This window comes from Rhincodon typus, chromosome 6 (assembly GCF_021869965.1).
Source record: "Rhincodon typus isolate 14 chromosome 6, sRhiTyp1.1, whole genome shotgun sequence".
NCBI lineage: Eukaryota > Metazoa > Chordata > Chondrichthyes > Orectolobiformes > Rhincodontidae > Rhincodon > Rhincodon typus.
The window spans coordinates 45,455,835-45,480,963 of record NC_063337.1 but is presented as its reverse complement, the minus strand read 5'-3'; the positions used below and the strand labels follow the sequence as shown (position 1 = coordinate 45,480,963).

At 41.3% G+C, this 25,129-nt stretch overlaps 1 protein-coding gene across 3 annotated transcripts in view; it reads left to right on the top strand.

Annotated features, from left to right (window-relative positions):
- LOC109932600 (coiled-coil domain-containing protein 138) overlaps positions 1 to 25,129 on the top strand; it is a 93,456-nt gene that overhangs the window by 48,373 nt on the left and 19,954 nt on the right. For all 3 annotated transcript variants that reach the window (XM_048598364.1, XM_048598365.1, XM_020531751.2), the window contains 4 exons: positions 2,078 to 2,155; positions 12,516 to 12,629; positions 15,857 to 16,018; positions 18,642 to 18,761. In XM_048598364.1, the coding sequence (XP_048454321.1) occupies positions 2,078 to 2,155; positions 12,516 to 12,629; positions 15,857 to 16,018; positions 18,642 to 18,761 (474 nt within the window). The remainder of the gene's footprint in view (positions 1 to 2,077; positions 2,156 to 12,515; positions 12,630 to 15,856; positions 16,019 to 18,641; positions 18,762 to 25,129) is intronic.

The following is a 25,129-nucleotide window of genomic DNA, read 5'->3' as shown; positions in this document are numbered from 1 at the left end:
GCTCCCAGGATGAGGCATTCCACTCCCGTACATCTCAGTTGTCCTCGTTTTTCAAGGACCGTAACTTCCCCTCCTCGGTGGTCGAGAACGCCCTCAACCGTGTCTCCCACATCTCCCGCACCTCATCCCTCACACCCCGTCCACGCAATAAGAACCAAAAAAGAATCCCCCTCGTCCTCACGTACCACCCCACCAACCTCCGGATCCAACGCATCATCCTCCGACACTTCCGCCATCTGCAATCCGACCCCACCACCAAAGACATCTTTCCCTCCCCACCCTTATCTGCTTTCCGGAGGGACAACTCTCTCCGTGACTCCCTTGTCCGCTCCACACTCCCCTCCAGCTCCACCACACCCGGCACTTTTCCCTGCAACCGCAGGAAGTGCTACACCTGCCCCCATACCTCCTCCCTCACCCCCATCCCAGGCCCCAAGAAGACTTTCCACATCAAGCAGATGTTCACCTGCACATCTGCCAATGTGGTATACTGCATCCGCTGTACCCGGTGTGGCTTCCTCTACATCGGGGAAACCAAGCGGAGACTCGGGGACCGCTTTGCAGAACACCTACGCTCGGTTCGCAACAAACAACTGCACCTCCCAGTCGCGAACCATTTCAACTCCCCCTCCCATTCCTCAGACGACATGTCCATCCTGGGCCTCCTGCAGTGCCACAACGATGCCACCCGAAGGTTGCAGGAACAGCAACTCATATTCCGCTTGGGAACCCTGCAGCCCAATGGTATCAATGTGGATTTCACAAGTTTCAAAATCTCCCCTCCCCCCACCGCATCCCAAAACCAGTCCAACTCGTCCCTGCCTCCCTAACCTGTTCTTCCTCCCACCTATCCCCTCCTCCCACCTCAAGCCGCACCTCCATCTCCTACCGACCAACCTCATCCCGCCCCCTTGACCTGTCCGTCCTCCCTGGACTGACCTATCCCCTTCCTAACTCCCTACCTACACTCACCTTTACTGGCTCCATCCCCGCCTCTTCGACCTGTTTGTTTCCTCTCCACCTATCCTCTCCTCTATCCCTCTTCTATCCGCCTCCCACTCTCTCCCTATTTATTTCAGAACCCCCTTCCCCTCCCCCTTTTCTGATGAAGGGTCTAGTCCCGAAACGTCAGCTTTCCTGCTCCTATGATGCTGCTTGGCCTGCTGTGTTCATCCAGCCCTGCACCTTGTTGTCTCGGATTCTCCAGCATCTGCAGTTCCTACTATCTCTGGTACCATAATATGATTGTGTCTGAAGTAGTACAGCCGTGGAGGGTTACTTGCCTCAGGTCATTGAATATGATAACTATTTCCTGAGCATGGAAAACCTTCAGTGTGTATTGAAGGTGCAGTCATGTTAGATAGATGTGTCACAAGTCAGAACAGCATGTGAATAAAGCCTTTTTAATGTCCTTTAAACTTAATTGTTTTCCTTTCCCTCAGATATTGCGTTGTCATAAAGTACTAATTCTGAGGAAAAGCATGAACGTGTGTTAGGAACTACATCCTGTCAGCAGTTAAAATATAACAGAATAGCTCTAATTTACCTTTTTACTTTATAATACCTTGCAGAAAAAAGCAAATATATTAGAATGGAGGAAAATCAGTAATTTGGATTTCATTCACTATATGTTATGTGTTTCCTTGGTTAGTTGTGCTCCATCTGGACTAAGTTACTGAAAAATGAATCTTCCAAACTATCTAATCCATCCGCTTATTTTAGCTTGCACTACTTCACCGTCCACTTTTAACTCACCTTCCAATGCTGACTCTTTGTATTTGAAATACATCTTGTGCAATTGGATGTTTTTGTTCCAGACAAATTTATTCGTACTTCATGCATATTTCTAATTAAAATGGGAGACCAGATTCATGAGCAATGTATGAAGTGGAAATTCAGTCCTTACTCAACAACACTTGCCATTGATATGCATTTTGTGTCCATTTAGCTGCTTCAAAAAAAAAGTATTGCAAAGGAATGTTAACTACTCCAAAACTGTATAACCTTAGCTTCCAAAACATTGTTATTTGATTTGCACGTATCTGTTCATACAGTTGCTTCTGGTGATATTTTTCAGATTAACGATGTAAAGCAGCAGAATAAGAAGTTGGAAACTCAGGCCAAAAAGGTGCAAAATCGTTTAGAAAATCTGCAAGTGAGTTTAAGATGATTACTAAAAAATATTACAAAATGAATGGAGCATACAAAGTAATAAAGAGATTATTCTGTCCTCTTCTTCCCTCTGCCTTTTCTTTCTGTTTCCTTTCCCTATTCCCTTACCCCAAACTACAAAGTTCTATTCTTGGAATAGTCAAAAGGAACTGTTATCTGTTATATGTTACCTGTCAAGCTATATGAAAATAGATAAGTTAAAATTGTAACTGACTTCATAAATTACATTTCATTGGGCGGGATCTGATAGGGGTTTGAGAGATATAGGCTATGATGAGATTTGTGGCAAAATCTGGAGAGAAGTCTGGCAAAGCCTAACTCGACATTGGGAAGAAGCATGAGCTGGATGCAGAAGACCATCATGAGTGAGGTTGTAGACTTGTGTTATTATGGATGTTTGGCACAAGCCAAACAGAGACATGCTAGCGAATTCCTGGAGGCCAGGCATCCCAACTTGAACTCCATCAGCAAACACATTGAAATGGACCCGAGGTATAAACCACTGAAAAACAGAACCGGAAGTGATACCAACCACCCCAGCAAACGTTGGCATATGAATAACAAGTGGGACAGAACACCAATTCTTCACCGGAGGCACACAGATGATATTACCTAGCAGGGTGATGAAACGTCAGCAATCAAATACGCTGTCTCGACGAGTAAGTCTACAACCTCATCCACACCCCGAGCTACAAACCTTCTCAAAAACTTTAACCATCATGAATATTAAATAGTCATTGGTAGCGATGCCAGCATTGGGGTCATTTCATTGTGGAGTGAACTGCAGTCTCTATTAGTTTGTTTGTGTTCATTTTTGGTATCTGACAATATAAGTCCATGTTTTTAATTGTCTAGTTGCTTACCTGTATGTCATATTTCGCAACTGGACAATGACACAATGTGGATGTTCAGCTGGCATTGGGAACAGAGTAACGCTGACTTAGGGAGGGTGTTTAGATGGGATGTAGCAAAGGAAAGGTAAATTATGATAATTTTATTTGTTCACTCGTGGGTGTGGGCATTGCTGGCTGGTCAGTATTCATTGTCCGCCCCTGATTGCTCTTGAGAAGGTAATGGTGAGCTGCCTCTTGAACTGCTGTAGTCTCACATGCTGACATGGTGGTTAAACAGTGATGGGGGTAATAGAATTTGGTTATAAGTGCAAGAGAGTGTTAGCTATGGGCAGCATGGCTTTGTGGCTGTTATGCCATGACTTAATCAGGGCTAGAGGCAAAGATGGTTTGCCAACAGTTGTCTGTGTGTACAGCAGCCCTTGAAAGGTGTGTGTGCAAAGGCTGCCGATCTTTCGATGGATATTTACTGAGTGACAATTTATTCTGGAATGGCACATGGTAAGATGGGACTAGAATCAGACATGAGGGATTCCATAGTGTTGGTATACATAGTTAATGAGTCACATTTGATAAGTTATGACAGGGAATCCCACTGGATCATGCAGCAAGATCCCTCTTAAAAAGCTCAAGAAAACTTGCACCTCGCCATTAAAGTGTAAGATTCATCACAAACATTGTTTCTATAATTGGTTATTACAAAACTTTATTTTACCATTGTTCTTGACTGTACCTTGCTCTTAGAATTCAGCAAAATGGAAGAAATTGGCTGACCTCTGAACAATAATGTATAGGTATCCTACTTAAATATAATGGCCATAATATTTTTTTATTGAGAGTTACAAAATGACAGCAATATAAATATAAAGGGGAAAGTATTAGGTCTGATAGAAATGTATAGACTATAATCTGTGAGATGAACAAAGGGCAGTGTTTTAATGATAAAATAAAATACTCTTCTCTGTCTGGTTAGCTATTAATTAGTCTGTTACCTTTGCCCCTATGCTGAGCCAATCGGATCGCATGCCCCAGCTACAACTAGTTGCCAGGGTCACGTCGGATTGGCGCCAAGAACGTGGCAAGTGCAGGAGTTGCAGCGTGTAGAACTGGCCCTTTGCTGGATCTGAGTCTGGGCAGAGGAGTTCCACTCACCCAGTTCTTGCATATTGGGGAGCAGCTGCTGCTGCTAGTGACTGAGCTTCCTCTCCGTGACTGGACCACATAACAATCTCTACAAGATGGGTAAATGTAGTGAGAGGTGGCTAGATGGATAGTGGGTGGAGAATGAGGATGCCATGGTGAGCCTCACTGATCACTTGGTGTTTCCATTCCTACTATGCCATAGTAAATGCAAGTAATTGTGACAATCAATTCAGCTAAAAATGTGGGTGTGCCTTGGAATTGTTTGTCTCTTTGAAGCGTGCCTTGGCACTGTACAGGTTGGGAACCACTGTAGTTGATAACAAAGTATATCTTCCATAGTGAAGACTGACACAAAGTAACCTTTTAAAAGTTAATAATAAAAGATTCCTGCAGAATTCATCCTGAAGAATTTTTCAAAGCAATCCTGAATGACCGTCTGACTGTTAATAAATCTAGCTCTTCATGACTACTGTTCAAAAGCGCTTAATTGACTGTAAAGACTTTGGGATAGTTGGCGAACATAAAAGGTGCTGTGTAATGACTCATCATTTCCAGTATTCCGTTGTTTTTTTTAATAATGACTTTTCTTGACTGGTTACAGCATGGTTGACGTATTATGTCTGTACAGAAGGAGCAATTCATCTAGTGGCACTCTTCTGATTTTTCCCCATAGTGTTGTAGTTATTTTTCTTTTCAGATAATGATCCAATTTCCTTTAGAAACTTGACCCTTACTCCCCGACATTCTCAGGCAATGCATTCCCCATCTTAACCTTCTCTGCCTGAAAACATTTTTCCTCCTGTCATCATTGCCTCTGTCACTATGTTTTTCTTAATTTACTCATGAGATATAGTGACCAATGGATGAGCCACATTTTATTGCCTATCCTTACTTGCCCATGAGAAGGTAGTGATAAACTGTCTTCTGGAAGTGCTGTGATCCATGTGCTGTTGGTATATCTACAGTGTCATTGAGGAGGGAGTTTTGACCCAAAGGCATTGAAGAAATGGCGATATATTTCCAAATTAGGATGAACAGCTTGGAGGAGAACTTGCAGATGGTAGTGTTCCCAATGTACCTGCTGCATTTGTGTTTTGTGATGGAAGTGATCGTGGATTTGGAAGGTACTGTCAAAGGAGCTTTGGTGAATTTCTGCAGTGCAGCTTGTAGATAGTACACATTGCTGTTACTGAGTGTGGAGTGACTGAATGTTGTGGATGTGGTGCAGTCAAACAAGCTGCTTTGTCTTGGATGATGTCAAGCTTCTTGAGTGTTGTGGGAGCTGCACTCATCCACATAAGTGGGGAGTATTCCATCAGACTCCTGACTTGTGCGTTTTAGATAGTGTACAGTCTTTGGTTCGTCAGTGGGTGTGTCACGCACTGCAGGATTCCTTGCCCCTGACCTGGTCTTGTAGCCACTGTAGTTATACAGCTAGTCAACTTCAAATTCTGGTCAATGGTTACCGCCAGGATGTTATAGTAGAAGATTAAGTGATGGTAACACCCTTAAATTTCAAGAGATCATGGTTAGATTATCTCTTATTAGAGATGGTCGTTGCCTAGCATTTGATTGGCACAAATGTTACTTGCCACCTTTCATCTCAAGCCTGGATATTGTTCAGGTCTTGGTGCACTTGGACATGGACTGCTCCAACATCTGAGGAATCCCGAATGTGCTGAATGTTGTGCGATCATCAGCTAACAACACCACTTCTGACTTTATGATGGAGAGAAGATCATTGATGAAACAGCTGAGAATTGTTTGGCCTAGATCACTACCCAATGGAACTCCTGCAGACATGTCCTGGAGCTGAGATGACTGCCCTCCAGCAACCACAACTTTTGTGCCAGGTACGACTGCAACCAGCAGAGAGCTTTCCCCCGACTAATATTAATTACATTTTAGCCAGGACTCCTTGATGCCATACTCAATCAGACAAGTTCTTGATGTCAGTTACCTTAAATTTGTGCCCTCAATTGCTCCATGCTTCCATCAATGGGAACAGTTTCTTTCTATCTACTCTGCCCAGACCCTGAAGATTTCTGCCAAATCTCTTCTGGAAATCAATCCCAACTTCTCCAATCTCTCAACCTCACTGAATTTCTTCATCCAATAACCACTCTTGTAAATATTTTCTGCACCCTCTCCAATACTTGCACAAATTATTCCTAAAGTGTGTTGCCCAGAATTAGACATATGGACTGAATCTTAATTTATTTTAGTTAAGTGAGAGTTGTATCAAGTTTTATGGAAGAATTTTTGTCATGATGCTCAGCAAGATTTCTCGCTATATCTGACCAAATGCATCTCATTAACTATCTACCCTATCCCTGTGAAGTTTCTCACATCTAATTCTAGCCTCATTTTACCACATAACAATCCCTGAACAACTCATCACTCACTCGATATTTGCTGAAAAACTGGCATCCCATGCACCTGCACCAGTTTTAAAAGCCTGCTGTGCATCTGGACAAGCACTGTAAGTGCCTTGGACATGGCAAACAGGACAAAAGTGGTCTCCTGCTTTCCAGGCAGGGGCTTGGAGGTCCTGCTGGGCTGTTGGTGCAGACATGGGATGTCCTTTTCCCCCAGGAACAGCAGTGGAGGCCACAATACTAAACTATGATAACCTGGGCTGAAGTTGTCACCTGGGTCCATGTAATCTCAGCTGTCTGGAGGAATGACCAGCAATGTAGGAAGAATGTCAATGATTTTCTCCATTCTGCCACCAAAAGTGCCACTGTCTTCTCTCTGATACCTTGCACTCATTCTATCTCTTCTACTGTACCTACCTCCCACCAAGGCCGAAGCTCTACCATTCTCACGATGTCACATCTGTAACATCTTCCCTCACTTGCTGTAGCCCATCCCAACCCTGGATGCCACTAATCCTGCATTGCCTACTCATTTGCTTAGGACATCTCCCCACCTGCAAAAGCATCAGCTGCGCCACACATTTTCATCTCTGTCTGCCTACCTGTCTCTCAATCCAGGAAGAATACAGCCCACTGTAGGACAGAAATACGACAGGTGATGGGCTGCCACACCTTTGGCTTCTCACACCTTATGAGGAGAGGGCTCTGATTCTGACTCCCCTGAGCAGCTGACTGATTGAATCTAAACCCTTGGGCTGGTATTGGAGACTGATCTTGACTTATTGTGCTGGGATCTCATGAGTGACATCTGTCTGCCTTAACTTGACTGAGGGATGCTATGAGAATCCAGCAGCTCAGAGTGATGGAGCACTATGACAAGAAGCAAACAGATCAGAGAGGAGTCCAGTCTATGATCTGGGTGTGTGTTCCTGAACACAGTGACTTTACAGCAGCTTTGCAATGATATTGCCAATGGAGTCTGAAGTGCAGCATTGAAGTTCAAAAACATATAGTAAGTGGATCAGAGACATGGCATGAGGTCTTTTGAAGCTTGACGCATGTCAGATACCAATGTCTGTGGGTGTGGAGTGCATGTGGCCATTCTATGGAGCATGCCCTGAGATTTTGGCGTCCGGTTTCCAACATGAAAGCTCTTTACAGCCAGCAGTGAGCTGAAGCCACCAGGTGTCTGGTCTAACTTCCATGTCAAGAATTCTTGACACCTGGCTTGTTTGGTAAGCTGTGTCGCTACGTATCAATAAGATGAACTGCAGTGTTATTAAAGAGGTTAACAAGCAATAATCTCCCTTACTTGGCATTTCACCACTGCCTAGCGAAAAACTCTCCACGCTGGTCAGCAAAGGTATAAAATATGCGGTGAGATGCTCCCAATATCGAAATAAGTCACGCTGAACTTTTCATCCAATATTGCCACAAATCCCACATAGTCGATGTTGCTCTGACTCCTGTAAGATTCCACTCCACCAGTTGAACCAAAACAGTATTGTAAGTTCAAGATAACTTTGCTTTAGTACTCTACGCTCCCTAATGATAAAGCCTAGGATGCTGCATGGAAACTTAAAATATTACTATTAATATAAACCTTTCTCCATTGTGAAAACTACCCTTCATCACTACTCTTTGCTTATTGTCATTCAGCCAATTTTGTATCCATGTTCCTACTCTCTCAGCCTGTCTTGCCACCTTTGATGATTTATTTACGTGCCCATGCCACATCCAAAATAGAATTGTGCCCTTCATTTTATATTGTGTTCTTGTGTTCTTCCAACCAAAATTATTCTCAATTCTTTGCATTAAATTTCATATGCTACTTGTCTGCCCATTCTACCATTCTGTCCTTTTGGCATTCTACAGTATTTCCTTTACGGTTCACAGTGTTTCCAAGTTTCATCCAAAAACTTTGAAATTGTGCCCTGTACACCAGGGTCTAGGTTATTAGTATATTTCAAGAAAAGTAGGAGCCAGCACCGATCCTGGATAATCTACTATAAAACTGTATTGTGAAAACTACCCTTCATTGCTACTCTTTGCTTACTGTAATTCAGCCAATTTTGTATCGATGTTGCAACTGTCCTTTTCATACCATAAATTCTAAGCTTTCTCACAAATCAGTTGTGGTAGTTTTATCAAGTGTCTTTTGAAAAGTCATGTGAAAGACATAAACATAATTACTCATGACGTGGATAATTAGCCTCATCACCCCTCTCTGTTACCTTATCAGAAATTTGAGCAAGTATGCAACTGTAGCAAAACATGATTTGCCTTTAATAAATTTATGCTGGCTTTTCTTAATTAACCTGCATCTGCAAATGTGACTTACTTTTTTTACCAAGTTATCGTACCTAAAAGTTTCCCCACCAACAGGGTCAAGCTGATCGATCTATAGTTGCCAGGCTTATCTTTGTACCCCTTTCAAAAAGGGGAGTAAAATTTGCAATTCTTTAACCTTCTGAAATCACCACTGCCTGAAGTAACAGCAAGGAATGAATCCATGCTAATTGCAGGAGCTTCTGAGCCAAAACATCCCTTGTAGATGGAACTTCTGTCCCTTCAGTCGGCCAGAAGCCCTGTGATAGTGTCAGTCGTACCTAGAACTGGGATTACAAGTAGTCACTAGATGCTTAGTCCTAGATCAGGTTACAATGGACAGCAGGACTTGTATTTATTTTGTTCTATTTGTTAATAGGATATGGACGTCACTGGCTAGCATTTATTACCCATCCATACTTGACTCAGTTAAGAGTCATTGCTGTGGGTCTGGAATCACATGTGGGCCAGTCCAGGCATGGATAGCAGACATCCTTCCCTAAAGGACATAAGTGAAGCAGATGGATTTTTACTACAATTGAAAGTGATTACGTGGTTGCTATTACACTAGATTTTTATTCAAGATCTTCTTAATTGAATGGAAGTTCTAACATCTGCTATGTTGAGCCCATACCCACAGAACATCAGCCCCGGGTTCTGGAGTACTAACCCATTGTTGACATTACCACCACCTCCCCACCTCATGGCATGGAAAGGAGCTGAGACCTGGCAGTTGTGAGGATCTTGACAGAGACACTGGGGTGAGGGGCGGGGTGTAGATTCCTACCTTGATAAGGTGATCATCCAGTATAGAAAGGAGGCTCTTGGGTGAGGCATGATGAAGGCCCAATGAGAGTGACTTGCAGGGTAGAACTCCTTTCTACAGCTTCAAAATTGAAATTGTGTAGAAAGCAGCACACATGGCCAATATAAAATTGCAGACAGGTTGGATGAGTGTGTGTTGTGAGAGGACGACCATCAGGGAATTTTACAACTACCCCCTTGTCCCCTCCCCCAGCCACCTGCAAACTTGTTGGGGGATTGTAAACTTCTTCCCTTGTTAACATGTGCTGGTCTTTTAATTTGAGTGATACAGTTTGCTTCATCAAAGGACACAGATGACAGTGTTGTACAGTATCTTAGCTACTAGTCACATGTAACTAATCCCGATTATCTTGCTTCCTTCACTATCACTGGATCAAAATCCAGGAATTCCCTTACTGACAGCAAGGCCCATGACAGAGGGATACATTAGGGCCCAATAATCAAGACTGTAGGGAGCCGAGTGTGCCCAGATCAGGGACTATCAGGTCACTATGCTGCACTGTGCCATAAGCAGCAGCAGGTCATGTAATTCTTGCCCCTGCCCCAGCCCTGGACTACACCTCTAGGTATGCCTACATCCGAAAAACAGCTGTTCAACAAGGTGGCTCAACAACACCTTCTCAAGGGCAATTAGGGATGGGCATTAAATGCTGTCCTATCTAGCAACACACGCATCCCTGAACAAATAATCATAAAAAGAGAATACAGATGTGGATTAGGCATGCCTCCCTCTCTCTCTATTTATTTCAGAACCCCCTACCCATTCCCCCCTTTTCTGAAGAAGGGTCCATACCCGAAACGACAGCTTTCCTGCTCCTCTGATGCTGCCTGGCCTGCTGTGTTCATCCAGCTCCACACCTTGTTATCTGGATTAGGCATGTGTTCTTTTTATTTCATATTCCACGTGTAATTTTCATAGAGTGAAACTGTGAGATGAAGGTGTTTTGGAGCATCATAGGGTGACTGAGACAGCTCCCCCCACCCCGGACTATTTGAAGGAAGCAAGTGCAAGTAAAATAAAGCAGGTGGCTAGGCCACCACCTCATTTGGATTTCCTGTGTTCACTGTACCCACCAGTTTGTGCTTCAACCCCTGCCTCTCTTCTCCCCTCCAACCCTCTCAGCCCCTCTGACTATTTCCAATCACTGCCTGACCAAAGTGCTCAAACTTACCCTAATTTCCAGGACGTGCTGTAGTCCCAACCGTGGCCACAAAAACAAAGTTGCTGGAAAAGCTCAGCAAGTCTGGCAGCATCTGTGAAGGAAAAAACAGAGTTAACGTTTCAGATCCAATGACCCTTCCTCAGAACACCGGACCCAAAATGTTAACTCTGTTTTTTCCTTCACAGATGCTGCCAGACCTGCTGAGCTTTTCCAGCAATTTTGTTTTTGTTCCTGATTTACAGCATCTGCAGTTCTTTCAGTTTTTATTTAGTTCCTAACAGTCTGCTGGGCACTCCTATGTTCTGCATTAGGACTACAGGCAGTTCTCAAGGACAGGATTTCCTGTCCTTCTTTTCTGAAAAAGAGTCCCAACCCAAAACGTCAATTTTCCTGCTCCTGTGATGCTGCCTGGCCTGCTGTGTTCCTCCAGATCCACACTGTGTTGTCTCTGACTCCAGCATCTGCAGTTCTTGCTATCTCTGACATTTAAAGCCAATAAGGTGCTGACTGACATTTTGACTGGGGGCACAGAGAATGCAAAAGTTAATGCCTTAACTTCTTTGCTTATTTGTATACTGAAAACAAGTAAATTTTTTGATAATGTTTATTTCATGTCTGTAGAAACGTTAACTGCATTATATTAACGTATTTAAGGCATTCTCTACACGAATTAGAGGACCTGGCCAAAATGGTGTGATTGTTACCATATTTTGCATAATTAGCCATTTTTATTCAATAACATTGGCAAATGGATTTTTAAAAATCCTTTCAAGAAATGTGGTATGTTGAGAGTTTTGAAGGTGTTGCCAAAGTGAACTTGCCAATTTATTATGTTGCTTCTTGAATGTGGTGCAGACACTGCTGGCATTGGCAACTGGTAGAGAATGGGATATGGATCAAGTGGACTATTTGTCCTGTATGTTTTTGAGCTTCATGAATAATGGAGCTGTACTCATCCAGGCAATGAACAACATTCCAAACCTCCTGACTTGTACCTTGTATGTGGTTTGATGGAACTTTGATGAGTCAGGAAGTGAGTTACCGGCTGCAGCATTTCCAGTCTCTGACCTGTTGCTTAGCCACAGGATGTATATGGGTGGTTTGATGAGTCAGGAGGTGAGTTAGAAGCTGCTAAATTTTCAGTCTCTGACCTGTTGTTGTAGTCACAATATGTATATGGGGGTTTTGAAGACTTTTGATTTTTCTCCAATGCCTATTATTTATAACTGGAAGGAATGTGTATGAATGTTCAGTCATTTGTCATGTTTAAAGCCTGGTTCTAATATTTAATTTGTGGTTTACCCAATCAACTTATGCTTGATGACAGTGAAACTTGAATTGAGGGCTGAGGACAGGTTCCAATCATCAGTTTTGGACCAATTCTTTTGTTGCATTAAATCTGCTTCAGTATTCCACAGCAATGGTTACAAAATGGTTTGTCGGGGGTTTGGGAATAATTCCAGGTTTGAGAACGGGTGCTGAGTCTAATTTTGCAACATCTGTAAAGAGGTTGAATTCATCAAAGAATCTACACCCAGTGTTTTTTCCTTAATCATAACTAATGAAACAGCTATGTGTTATTTCATGTTCTGTTTTATCTCAGTGCTGCGTCCAATTATATTTTTAAAAATACTTTAAACTTTACCCTCTTCCAGAGAAAAAATGAGCTATATGTGGCACAGAAGCATCATGAAAATGTTTCCACAGACGTGAAAGAGATACGTTTGGAAAAACAGGAAAAAATTCAGCTTCTTCGTAGATTCAATCGAGTAAGATATTTTGCTGCATAAGCTGGCTTTTTACGTGAGATTGTGCACAGATTGTATTTTACTGATTTTAAAATTCAGGCATTCTTTTTAATTTTGTATCCTACCCATCATTACTCACATTCCATCCTTTTTCCAACAGCAATACATTTTGAATACGTAATACAGCTACTTCAGCTACTGTATTTTGCTCCTCCTTATCATTTTATAATCCTTGCCCTTGTTCTGAATTTATCCCGAGCTTTCCTAATGAACCACATACCAGGCTTATCTCCTCTGTGGGAAATATCACTATCTCCTTCATCTCTTGAATATTCAAATATTTTAACATAATTATTAACTCCCATTAATAGGCACCGTTCCCTTCCTCTTGAAACCTCATCATCACTTTCCCTCAAAAATCCAGCCCTGCTACAATCCTGTATCTAGACACCATTTCAACTCTAAGCTCTGTAATGCCTGTCCTAAAACTCCTTATAATCTAGCTTCTGTTCTAGAACTATTACTAATTAATTAGTCACTAATAACATCCCTTTTTTTACTGTGATGTGCTATACCTCATGGTCCTCAGTCTAGTCTTCAATGCAATCAATTTACTTTTCTTTCACCTTCTTGTATCTGAGATCCAACTTAGTTGTGAGTCCTTGATTAGTTCCACTGTTAGTTATCTCAATGATGCTAGTTTATCTTTAGTAATGGTTTCTGCAACTAACTTATACAATTATATCTGGGATACCCAAAGTTTCCACCTTAGCTCACTGTATTTCTTCATTGATATGGTGACCCTGGGAAACATTATTCAAACACATATGGCTATTTCGTAAAATATATTTTTTATAGCCCTTCATTAAAATTTACTCTAGCTGTCTTTGTCTCAGTGGAATAAAGAATCTCAAGTCTAATATCCTATTTCTAACATTATCGTAGTTCCTGTAAACGACTGTATCAACCCATTTTCTGTGGACATGAATACCAATACATGTTTGTTTGTAAGGACCGGGACTTTCATGAGAGGCAATAGGAATGAGTGAAATGTTTAATAAGATGTCAGACGAATGCACTATTCTGTTTTCTCAGTATTCTAATGCAAATCATTCTAGAAATATATATCATTTATCACATATCTCAGGACTTGATCCTTAAGAATTATGTATTGGTACCAATATCACTCACCTGGGGAACAAAATTAAAATCAAACTTGGAAACTATTGTTTACAATATGATGAAATCCATTGCCAGCATCTGTGAGAATGTAACACATTTGGATCAAGCAGTTAGAGTTGCTAGATGGCAATGTTCAATGCACTTTTTTGCATAGGTCCCCGAGGACGTTTGAAGGTCCCTGGAAAGCAGTTCCAGGATCACATAAAGTTTTTTTGAACATAATGGCTCACTGCAATAAATTGCAGTCCCAGGATCACAGGTAGTTAGAGAAAGACAGAGACTGGGCAGATTCGTGTTAGGAGTGTGAACTTTCAGCTGTCCTGCAGGGAGGTGTCAAGAGGTTGGATAGCTCTGCATTGTTAGGACAAATTTAGGAAAAAGTTCCAGGAATTAGTAAGCAGCAAAAAGTTGGAGGCAGGACTCAGAATAAGTCCTGACGAGCTGTGAAAGTGGTAAGATTGTTTGCTGTCTGTTGGGAAATGCTATGAAGGACTCAGAAGAAGCCTTTGAGCATTCATGCTTCAGTGCAGCTGAGAAGGTGGAGACTTTGGACAGATATACAAGTGTACGAAATAGGAGCCATTCGACTCAGTGAGCACACTTCACCATTCAATAAGACCTTGGCTGATTTGTTTCCATTTTGAATTCCTCATTCCCATCTACCTCCCAATAACCCTTTATCCCACTGGCTAACAAAATTCTGCCTGCCTCTCCCTTAAAAATATTCACTGACTCTGGCTCCATCATCTTGGGCAAAAGTTGTACAACATTCTGAAAGAAAAATATTCTCATTTCTCATGGAAGGGTGACCCCTAATTTTAAAACAGTGCTCCCTAGTTCTGGACTAACCCATAAGAGGAAACAGCCTTTCCACTTGCTACTTGTGAGGACAATTTTTGAACTTACATCTTTCAATCAAATTGCTCCTCCCTCTTCTAAACTCTAATGGAAACAAGCTCAGTCTGTCCAACCTCTGTAAGAGAACCCATTCATTCCAGGTGTCAATCTAGTCAACCTCCTCTGAATCACCTCCAATACATGGCGGCCATAACTGCACACAGTATTTGAGATTTAGTCTCACAGATGCCCTGTATAATTGAAGTATAGCATTTTTAAGTTTATATTCAATTCTCATAATGAAGGATAATATCCCATTAGCACTTTTGATTACATGCTACACTTGCGTACTAATGTTTTGTGACTTATGCTCTTGATACCTACATCATTCTGCGTGTCAAAACTCTGAATGCTAAAGTGAACAAATTCACATTTTTTCTACATTATACTCCATCTGCCAGATTTTTGTCTGCTCACGCAATCTATCTGGACTTGTCTGCAACTTCCTTGTGTTTCTTCACAACATTCTTTCCTACCAATTTGCAAATTTACCATGCCTTTGCTTCCCTCATCAAAGTCATTGATATAAACTGTAAAAGTTGAGGCCCTAGGATAGACACTTACAGGAGTCTACTAATCACATTCTGCCAATCAGCACCATTTATCATTGGTTTTCTGCTGGGCAGCCAATCTATTATTTTTACTAGGCCACAAACAGCATTTGACTGATCTAGCTGAGCAATATTGGAGCTCAGGGAATACCCAGGAACAGATCTAGCTTAGTGAAGTCACATGTGGGTGAATAGCTGGAGTTATGCTTGTGAGCAGTTGCTGGAGTGCAGTTTTCAGAGTCCAAGGGGCAGGCATTGTGGTAGTCCATCATGGAATGGCTCCTGAGAGGAAGTTTCAAAGCTGGATCATCGGAAGTGAAGAATTGAAATCCCTTGTGAAATTTAATGAGATTTGATGACCTACCATGGTAATAATATCTGGTGAGGAGTTACTGAGAAATCCATGGGATTCAGGAGATCTCCTGAATCTCACCTTTCATCCATTTTAAAAATCAATGCTATTGGTCCAAAATCAGATCAAAATGTAATTTCATGATATCAGACTGGATCATTACAATAGCGTTCATTGGTCTGACTGAGTTCATATCACAATGTAATTTTATGACATGTTGTTTAATTCTTCAACTGTTGGTTTGATATCACTTCTTTATATTCTAGCCACCTTTAAATAACAATTTCTGTGAATTGCTTGGTATGCTGCTGGACTGGATCTCTGATGATTACCTTTGTTATTTGACTCCAGAAGATGAAAATGATGTTCAGAAGTCATTGGATCCCAACTGTTTACCTAGAAAATCTATTCCAGAGAAGTGTGTAAAGGTATGCATTTTCCCTTCTCAGATGTTTTTAGTGTTTCTTGGTATTGAATTATTTTGTTATAATAATATAAACAGGAAGTGGGGGTAATATCCAGCAGATCTTGGCAAAGGAGCATAGCATTAACATTGAATCCCCCATTTCAAAATGCTACTGTTTATCATTTACTCACCATGTAACTACAATGGTTACAAGAGCAGATCAGTGTCTATAAATACTGCAGCAAATGACTCACCTCCTGATTCCCCAAAACCATCTACAAGGCATGAGTCAGAAGTGTGATGGAATACTCCCCACTTACCTAGATGAGTCTTCTCAGTCTTCTGAGGAAGGGTCATCGGACCCGAAACGTTAACTCTGTTTTCTCTTTCACAGATGCTGCCAGACCTGCTGAGCTTTTCCAGCAACTTTGTTTTTGTTCCTCTCAGTCGTCTTCTTTTCAAGGAGAACAGTCCCAACTTCTTCAATTTGTCCTCATAACTGAAGTTTCTCATTCCTGGAACCATTCTTGTCAATCACGTCTGTACTCTGTGATGCCCAGAACTATACACAATACTTCAGCTAAGGTCTAACAAGTGTCTTATATAAGTTCAGCATCACCTCCTTGCTCTTATATTCTGTGTCTCTATTAATAAAGATGAGAGCACTATACTTTATGAACTGCTCTTACCACTGGTCCTGCCACCTTCAATGATCTATGTGCATATACACCCAGGTGCCTGTGCTCCTGCACCCTATTTAGAATTGTATCCCTAATTTCTGTTGTCCTCCAAAGTTCTTGCAACAAAAATGCATCGCCTCACACTTCTCTGTCTTTTGTGTCATCTGCACACTTTGAAATTCTCCAGCAGGCACCAAGATCCAGATCATTAATATATATTGGGAAAAGGAAGGGTCCCAATCCTGCCCTGGGGAACTCCAGCACAAATATTCCTGAAGCCCAAAAAATATCCACTGGCCATTGCTGTCTGTTTCCTGTCACTCAGCCAATTTTGTGTCAACATTGTTCCTGTCCCTTTTATACCTTGACCTATAACTTCACACACAAGTTTATTGTGTGGCATTATATCAAACATCTGGAAATGCATGTATAGTAAATCAGCAGTGTTATCCTGTTGACCCTTTCTGTTACTTTTTCATAAAACTCCAGTGTGCCCACAAGATAGGAGAGAGAGAACTGTTAGATGTGATGTACAATAAATGACAGCAAGGTCAATCTGAGAGTTGTAGTGGAATGAAGAGTTGACGGGACATGGATCTCCCTGCATTCCCACAGGAGCACTCGAAGTCTTCTCCCGTGAAGGCCAGGATTCTTTCCTCCTAGGGAGGTAAGGAGCCTAATGTCAGGCACCCCGCTTCCCTGTGCTGTTATGGGCTGCCTTCTCCTGTAATGAGAGAAGGAAAGGACTTTTTAAAATTTATTCATGGGTTGTGGACATCGCTGGCTGGGCTGGCATTTATTGCCCATCTCTAGTTGCCCCAGATGGCAGTTGAGAGTCAACCACATTGCTGTGAGTCTGGAGTCACATAGATCAGACTGGATAAATACAGCAGATTCCTGCCTAAAGGACATCAGTAAACCAGATTTTTTTTTTTTCAACAATCAAGAATCGTTTAATGGTCATCATTATTCTCTTAAATCAAGAGCTTTTTGAATTCAGTTTCCACCATCTGCAATGGCAGTATTCAGTACCAGGTCCCCAGAACATTAACTAGGTCTCTGAATTAATAATCTAGCGATATTACCACTAGACCCTGGTAAAAGTGGGTGACACAGCTGTTAGTCCTGGTTGTCAAAAGATGTTGTGTTTGGAGGGAGTGGGGAGGCAGTGCAGGGTTAATGGTGAGGGAATTTTGGGTGGGCCAGAGCAGGTAAGAGATGTCGCAGGCAATAGTGATCGGAGCAGAGACAGCAGCAGACCTCCAGGTCCACGTTGAAGAATTGCGACACCATCTTCCCTTTTGTAAACATCTTTCAGAAACATCTTTAGCTGAGCAGCTTCAGCATGCCAGTGTTTGTTCGGTTCTACAGCAATCATTTAACGAGGGCACAAGCAAAAAGGTTGCCAGTCTTTCGGCAGATATCTGCTGAGCAGTGAATTGTTTGAGCACCAGCATGTGGCAAATTGGAGCTGGAATTGGACATGAGATATGCCAAGGGGTGGGTGAGCTGTTTAATGTGGCGAGTTTGCTAAGACATGTTGAGAGAACTTGCTACATCTTGCAGCCAAAAACTCAACACAACTTGGATTATCTAAAAAATAAAGTAAGGTTCAGTTCCATTTAACTGACAAAAGAACTGGAGGGATTTGAGGGGGATAAAATATACAGTTGTAAAGGTAGTGGAAACAGTTTCAAGAATGAATTACAAAAGAGAACTGGTAAATACCTGTAATTGAAAATTTTACAATGAAATGGGGAAGGGGCCCATTGGATAGTGCTTGCATAGGTCTGGCACAGGCAGTTTGGGCTGATTGGCTTTTTATGTCGTTATCATTTTATAATTCTAACTGAAATAATTTTGAATGTACTTTCAATAGAATTCTATACTTAACTTCTCATTGCTTTGATAAAACAATGGTTGATTTTTTTCCTTACCATACCTTCTGAATATAATGTCTTTCAGATCTTACCCCTCATCACAGCACAAATTCACTCGATCCCATCTGGGGATATCAAATTGCAGCTCACACTGGTAAAGTTCATTTACTGGGCTTTAATGCATATAGACAAAGAAGGGATGCAAGTAAGTACAAAGATGTTTTCCTTCTCTTTCAGAGATTCAAGGCAGGCTTCAATATGTTCAATACACGTGAGGCTTGAAAATTATATATTTAGAAATAAAACCTCAAACTAACATGCCCATCTGGAGATTAGCGACATATAGAAATACTTCCTTTGGACATTAAGAATCATAATCAATTAACTTTTTTTTGTCATGTACTAAATGAGGCAAGTGTTTCAGGATGTTTTAGAATATTATCAGAGATTCTGTTTGAGTAAATAAGCAGAAACAGTTTCCAGTGTCAAAATATGTACCACTTACAGGAACCAAACCGTATTGCAGTTATTTTGTGACTAGAATACTAACTTAAACACTTGCTTTTTAATTTTCTATTTATTTACAAAATATGTTAGTTTAAAAAAAAAGGCCTGGTTCCATGGGTATTACATGACCGACATGTAAAACCAAAGGACAGGAGCCTGAGCCTTTGCAATGTCCAACACGTTTTGAGGTTCTTTCAACTTTTCTGAATGAGAGGGGAGGGTGGTCCAGGATGCTGTAGGATGGTACAGGAAACCATTCAAATACGTGGAGAAAAAAGGAATGTAGTGCTAATAGGGGACAGTATATTTAAAGGGATTGATACTGTTGCAGCTGGCTGTGTTGCCTTTGGTTAAGGGCATCTGCTTTGGGCTGGAAAAGAACTTGGAGTAGGAGAGAGAGGTTTCAGTTCTGGTGGTCCTTGTAGGTAATAACAATGACTTCAGGTCAAAGCAAAAAGGCCCTGCACAATCAGTTTGAGGAGCTAAACACCAAGTTACAAAGTAGAATCTTATCATCTCTGGATTATTACCTAAGCCACATTAAGATTTGGTATAGGACAAATCAGATTAATGCCTGGCTGGAAGACTGATGTGGGAGAAGTTGGTTTTGGTTTGTGGGGCACTAGCACCAGTACTGTGAAAAATGTGATCAGTACTGATGGAACAGTCTGCACCTGGATCATGCTGAGGCCAATGTTCTTGTGAACCACATAACTAGAGAAGTAGGGAGGATTTAAAACTGAATAGTGGGGACAAGGGATCAAATTTGCGAATGTGTGGTAAATCAGAGTGGAGCCATGACTAAAGCGAATGATCTTAATAAGGGAATGTTAGATGGACCATGAAAGAAGGGTTGAAGATTGCACCACTAGATGAAATTCGAAGTTGTAAAAAAAGTAAAAGTATTAGATTGTTTACCTGAATGAGTATAACATTCGACAGAAAACAGACAAACTGCGAGTGTAAATAGAAATAAATAAGTACTATCTGGAAGCCATTACAGAGAAATGGTTGCAGGATGACATGGATTGGGACCAAATCTTGATGGCTACAGGGCATTTAGGGAGGATAGCGTGCTACCTAGGAAAAGGTGGAGGGATGGCTCTGTTATTCAATGATGACATTAGTACAATAGAGAGGGATGACCTGAGTTCAGGAAACCAGGATATGGGGGCAGTTTGAATAGAGATATGAAATGATAAAAGCAAGAAGTCACATGTGGGAGTAGTGTCTTTAACGGTAACCTCTTGGTAGAGTTGAACATAAAGGAATAAATAGTGACACCTTGTCAGAAAGGCATGGTAATAATCATGGAAAATTTTAATTCATGTATAGGTCAAAAAAGTCAAATGAACAAAGGCAACCTAGATAAGGAATTTATATTTTAAGGATAGTTTCTTTGAACAGTATGTTCTGGAGCTGACCAGAGGGCATTGAGCAACAAAATAGGATTAATTAACAATTTCTTAGTGAAGACGATCCTAGTCCAGTGACTGTCATTTGGTTGAATTTTGTATTCAATTTGGGAGACAGACGAGTATATCTGACACTTTTTTAACGATTAAATAGGACATTGATTAAGAAGCGAAGGCAGAGCTCATTAAATTGAATTGGCTAGTTAGTTTGAAGGCTAGGTCGAAGAGATACGGTGAAGAAATTTAAGGGATATTTCAGAATACACAAAATAGATGTGTTCCAAAAACTAAGAAGAATTGAAGGGACGGACCGCCATCCGTGGTTAACTAGAAATGTTAAAGATAATATCAGACTGAAAGCAAAATCATATATTTGTGCTGAAATATTTCTCCTGAAAAGGTCAGGAGATTGGATAGAATTTTTTTTTTAAAAAGCAAAGAATGTCTAAAAAAGTTGGGAGGGATAAATTAGAGTGTAAGAGAAAGCTACCTGGAAATATGAATTATAAACAGTTTCTATTTGACAAATTGAGTGTTAATCTTGTAGAAAGTGAGCTTGGAGGAATAATAATTAAAAATAGGAAGATGGCAGGTGAATTGAACAGGTACTTTACCTTAGTCTTCACTATAGAGGATACAACTAATAATGCAGAGCAGTTATAAACCAGGAAAAGAGGTACTGAGTAAATTGTTGGAGTTGCAGGTTGACAATTGCCTGCATCATGATGGACTTCATCCTAGAGTCTTAGGATAAGTGTCTAGCAAGGTAATTGATGTGTTGGCTTCCAAAATTCCCTTAATTCAGAGAAGGCCCCATTAGATTGGAAGATAACAAGTGTAACTCCTTATTCAGAAAGAATAGGAGCAAGGTCCCTTAGAAAATGAGGCTGGGGAAATAATAATGGGGAACCAGGAAATGACAGATGAGTTGAATAAATATTTTGCATCAGTCTTCACATTAAATGGCATAATAGCAGGAGACAGAAGGTGGGGAGCAAATAAATACAGTAACTATCACTAAGAAGAAGTGTTAGGGAAACTAATGCGACTAAAGGCTGATAAGTTCTCTGGACCTGATGGTTTGCATTCTAGGATATTAAAGAAGTAGACACCTAGATATTTGATGCACTTGTAGTAATCTCCCAAGATTCCTTAGATTCTGGAAAAGTCCCAGATGATTGAAAAACCCTTATTCAAAATTTGAAGAGATAAGAAAAGGTAACAATAGGCCAGTTAGCTTAACATCTGTCTGGGAAAATGCTAGGGTCTGTTATTGAAGATGAGATAGCAGAGCATTTAGAAATGCATGGTATAATCAAGCAAAGTCAGCATGGCTTCATGAAGGGGAAATCATGCTTCACAAATTTATTAGAATTCTTTGAGGAGGGAACAAGCAGCATAGATAAATGGGAAACAATAGCTGTAATATATTTAGGTTTCCAAAAGATATTTGATAAGGTAGTGCACATAAGGCTACTTAATTAGATAAGACCCATGGTGTCAAAGGCAGTATATTATCATGGATAGAGCATTTACTAACCTAGAAACATTAAAAATAGGAGCAGGAGTACTCTATTTGGCCCTTCAAACCTGCTCTGCCATTAATTGTGATTATGGCTGGTCATCCAACTCAATAGTCTGTTCCTGCCTCCCTCCAATGTCCTTTGACCTCTTTGGCCCCAAGTGCTACATTCAGCCCCTTCTTGGCATCATAGAGCATTTTGGCCTCAAATGCTTTCTAAGGTAGCGAATTCCACAGGCTTATGTCAGCCCTAAATGGTCTACCCCATCTCCTTAGATTTGTGACCACTGCTTCTGCACTCCCCCATTGGGAGCATCCTTCCTGCATCTCTTTGATCCTGGCCCCTGATTTTCAGCCTGTTACCTTTCTTATACTCTTTTCTGTCGTTTGTTCTTGTCCTTGGTTCCACTTCCTCTGACTCCTTGCATTTTCATCCCCTACCATTTTAGTTTTAAGCCTCCCTGGCCACTCCAGTAAACATTTCCCTCCGGACATCAGTTCTGGTCTTGTCCAGGTGTAACATGTCCAGTTTGTACTGGTCCCACCCCCATTAGTCCCAGTGTCCCAGGAGTCTGAAACCCTCCCCCTCATACCATCTCTCAGCCACGTGTTCATCTGATATATTCTGGAATTTCTACTCTAACTAGCACGTGGCACCGGTAATAATCCTGAGATCACTATCTTTGAGGTCCTACTTTTCAGCTTGCTTCTTAACTGCACATATTCTGATTTTAGGACCTACTCTCTTTTTTTAACCAATGTCATTCGTACCAGTGTGTACCATGACCATTGGCTGGTCACCCTTTCTATCCAGAATGACCCATAGGTGTTCTGAGACATTCTTGACTTGAGCACTAGGAAGACAGTATGTCATCCTGGAGTCTCATTTATGGCAACACAAGCACCTGTGTATTCCCCTTACAGTTGAATTCCCTGTCACTAGTGCATTCTACACATTTTATTCCTCCCCTGTGCAGCAGAGTCAACCGTGGTGCAATAAATTTGGCTGTTGCTGCTTTCCCCTCAGAGGGTATTCCCTTTAACAGTAACAAAAGCAGTAAATCTGTTTTGCAGGGGAATAGCTACGGAAGACTCCTGCACTGCCTGTCTAGCCCTCTAATCTATCTGGAGGTCACCCACTCCCTTCCTGCCTGTAAAGTCTTAGCTTGCAGTATGACCACCTCTGTATACTTTCTGCCTCGTGGATGCTCCACAGTGTCCCCAGCTGCCACTCCCACTCTGAAACCCAGGCTTCAAGGAACTGTAGCTCAAGACATTTCTTGCATACATGCTGGCCCTGGGCAGTCGAAATGTTCCCAGTTTCCCACAAAGAGCAGGAAGCGCATACATTGCCATTGAGTTCTCCTACCATGACTTACCCTTGTTAAATTAAACCTTTTGGAAGATGCTTAATATCAAATAATATCAACTATTTGGGACCTTATTCCCTGGTCCTCCTTACAACCGTAAAGCACAAGAAAAAAGAAAGAAGTACCTCTTCCCTTCTTCACCGAATTCCCACTGTGCTCCAAATTTCAGGATCACACTCACTCTAGCTGTGTCTCACTCAGATATGTTCTCTCCCAACTACTCATACTGAATTTACTAGTCGGAGTAGCACAAAACTGTGAGTTGGAATAAAGGAGGCCTTTCAGGATTGCAACAGTGGTCAGTGGAGTGCCATGGGGATTAGTGGTGAGGCCACAATTATTTAGAATATATTAATGACTTGTAAGAAGAATGTGAATGTACTGTCACCAAGTTTGTTAATGACCCAAAAAGAGATAGGAAGACAAAAAGAATCTGCAGAGGATACAAACAGGTTAAATGAGTGGGAAAATCTTGGCAGATGGAATATAATGTAGGAAAATGTGAGGTAATGTACTTTGGCAGGGAGGATAGAAGAGCTGAATGTTATTAAAAGGGACTGTAAAAAGTCATGGAACAGAAGGATTTGAGGGTCCTACACATGAATCACAAAAAGCTAGCATCCAAGCTCAGTGGGTAATAGGGAAGGCAAATGGAATGTTGGCCTTTATTTCAAAGGGAATGTAATATAAAATAAAGAAGTATTGCTAAAATTATAAATGCATTAGTCAGACCACACCTGGAATACTGGGAACAGTTTTGGGCCCCTTATCTAAGGAAAAATATATGGACATAGGAAGAAGTCAAAAGAAGGATCACTATATTGATCCCGGGCGTGGAGGATTTTTCTTGTGAGGGGAGATTGAGTCAGATAGGCTGGTACTCATTGGAGTTCAGAAGGATGAGAAGTGACTTTATGGAAACATATAAGAATCTTAGAGGGCTTGACAGGGTAGATGTAGAGATGTTGTTTCCTCTTGTGGGAAGGGCTAGGACCGAAGGGCATAATTTAAGAGTAAGTGGTCGCCTTTTCAAGACCAAGATAAGAAGGAATTTCTTTTCTCAGAGGGCAGTGCATCTGTGGATCTGTGTAAATTGTGGGCCAGTTAGCTAATGTCTGTCATAAGGAAAATGTTAGGAACTATTGTTGAAGTTAGGGCAGGGCACTTGGATTAGCTCAAAATAATCAGGTAGAGTCAACATGCTTTTGTGAAGAGGAAGTCATGTTCAACCAGTCAGTTGGAATTCTTTGAGGAAGCAACATGCTTTTGGTAAGGGGAAAAGGGTGGATCTATTGTACTTAGATTTTCAGTGATAAGGTACTGCATCAAAGGTTATTGAAGAAGATAAAAGCTCTTTGCTTAGGTTGTAGAATATTGACATGGATAGAAGATTGGCTTTTTAGCAGTAAAAACAGAAAGGCAGATTATTTGCATAGTCATAGATTGAGAAAGGAGGAGATACATTGAGACCTGGATATCCTTGCGCACCAGTCATTTGAAGCAAACTGGCAAGTACAGCAGGTGGTGAAGAAAGCAAATTTTTTTTTGGCCGTCAAAACAAAGAGATTCAGGACTGGGATGTCTTAGGGCAATTATACAGAACGTTGGTGAAGCCACAACTGGATTATTGTGTGCACGTTTGGTCTTCTTATCTGAGGAAGGATGTTTTGCTCTGGACGATTGCAACAAAGGTTTACCAGACTGATTCCTGGGATGGCAGGATTGATGTATGACAAGTGACTAGTTTGATTAGAACTAT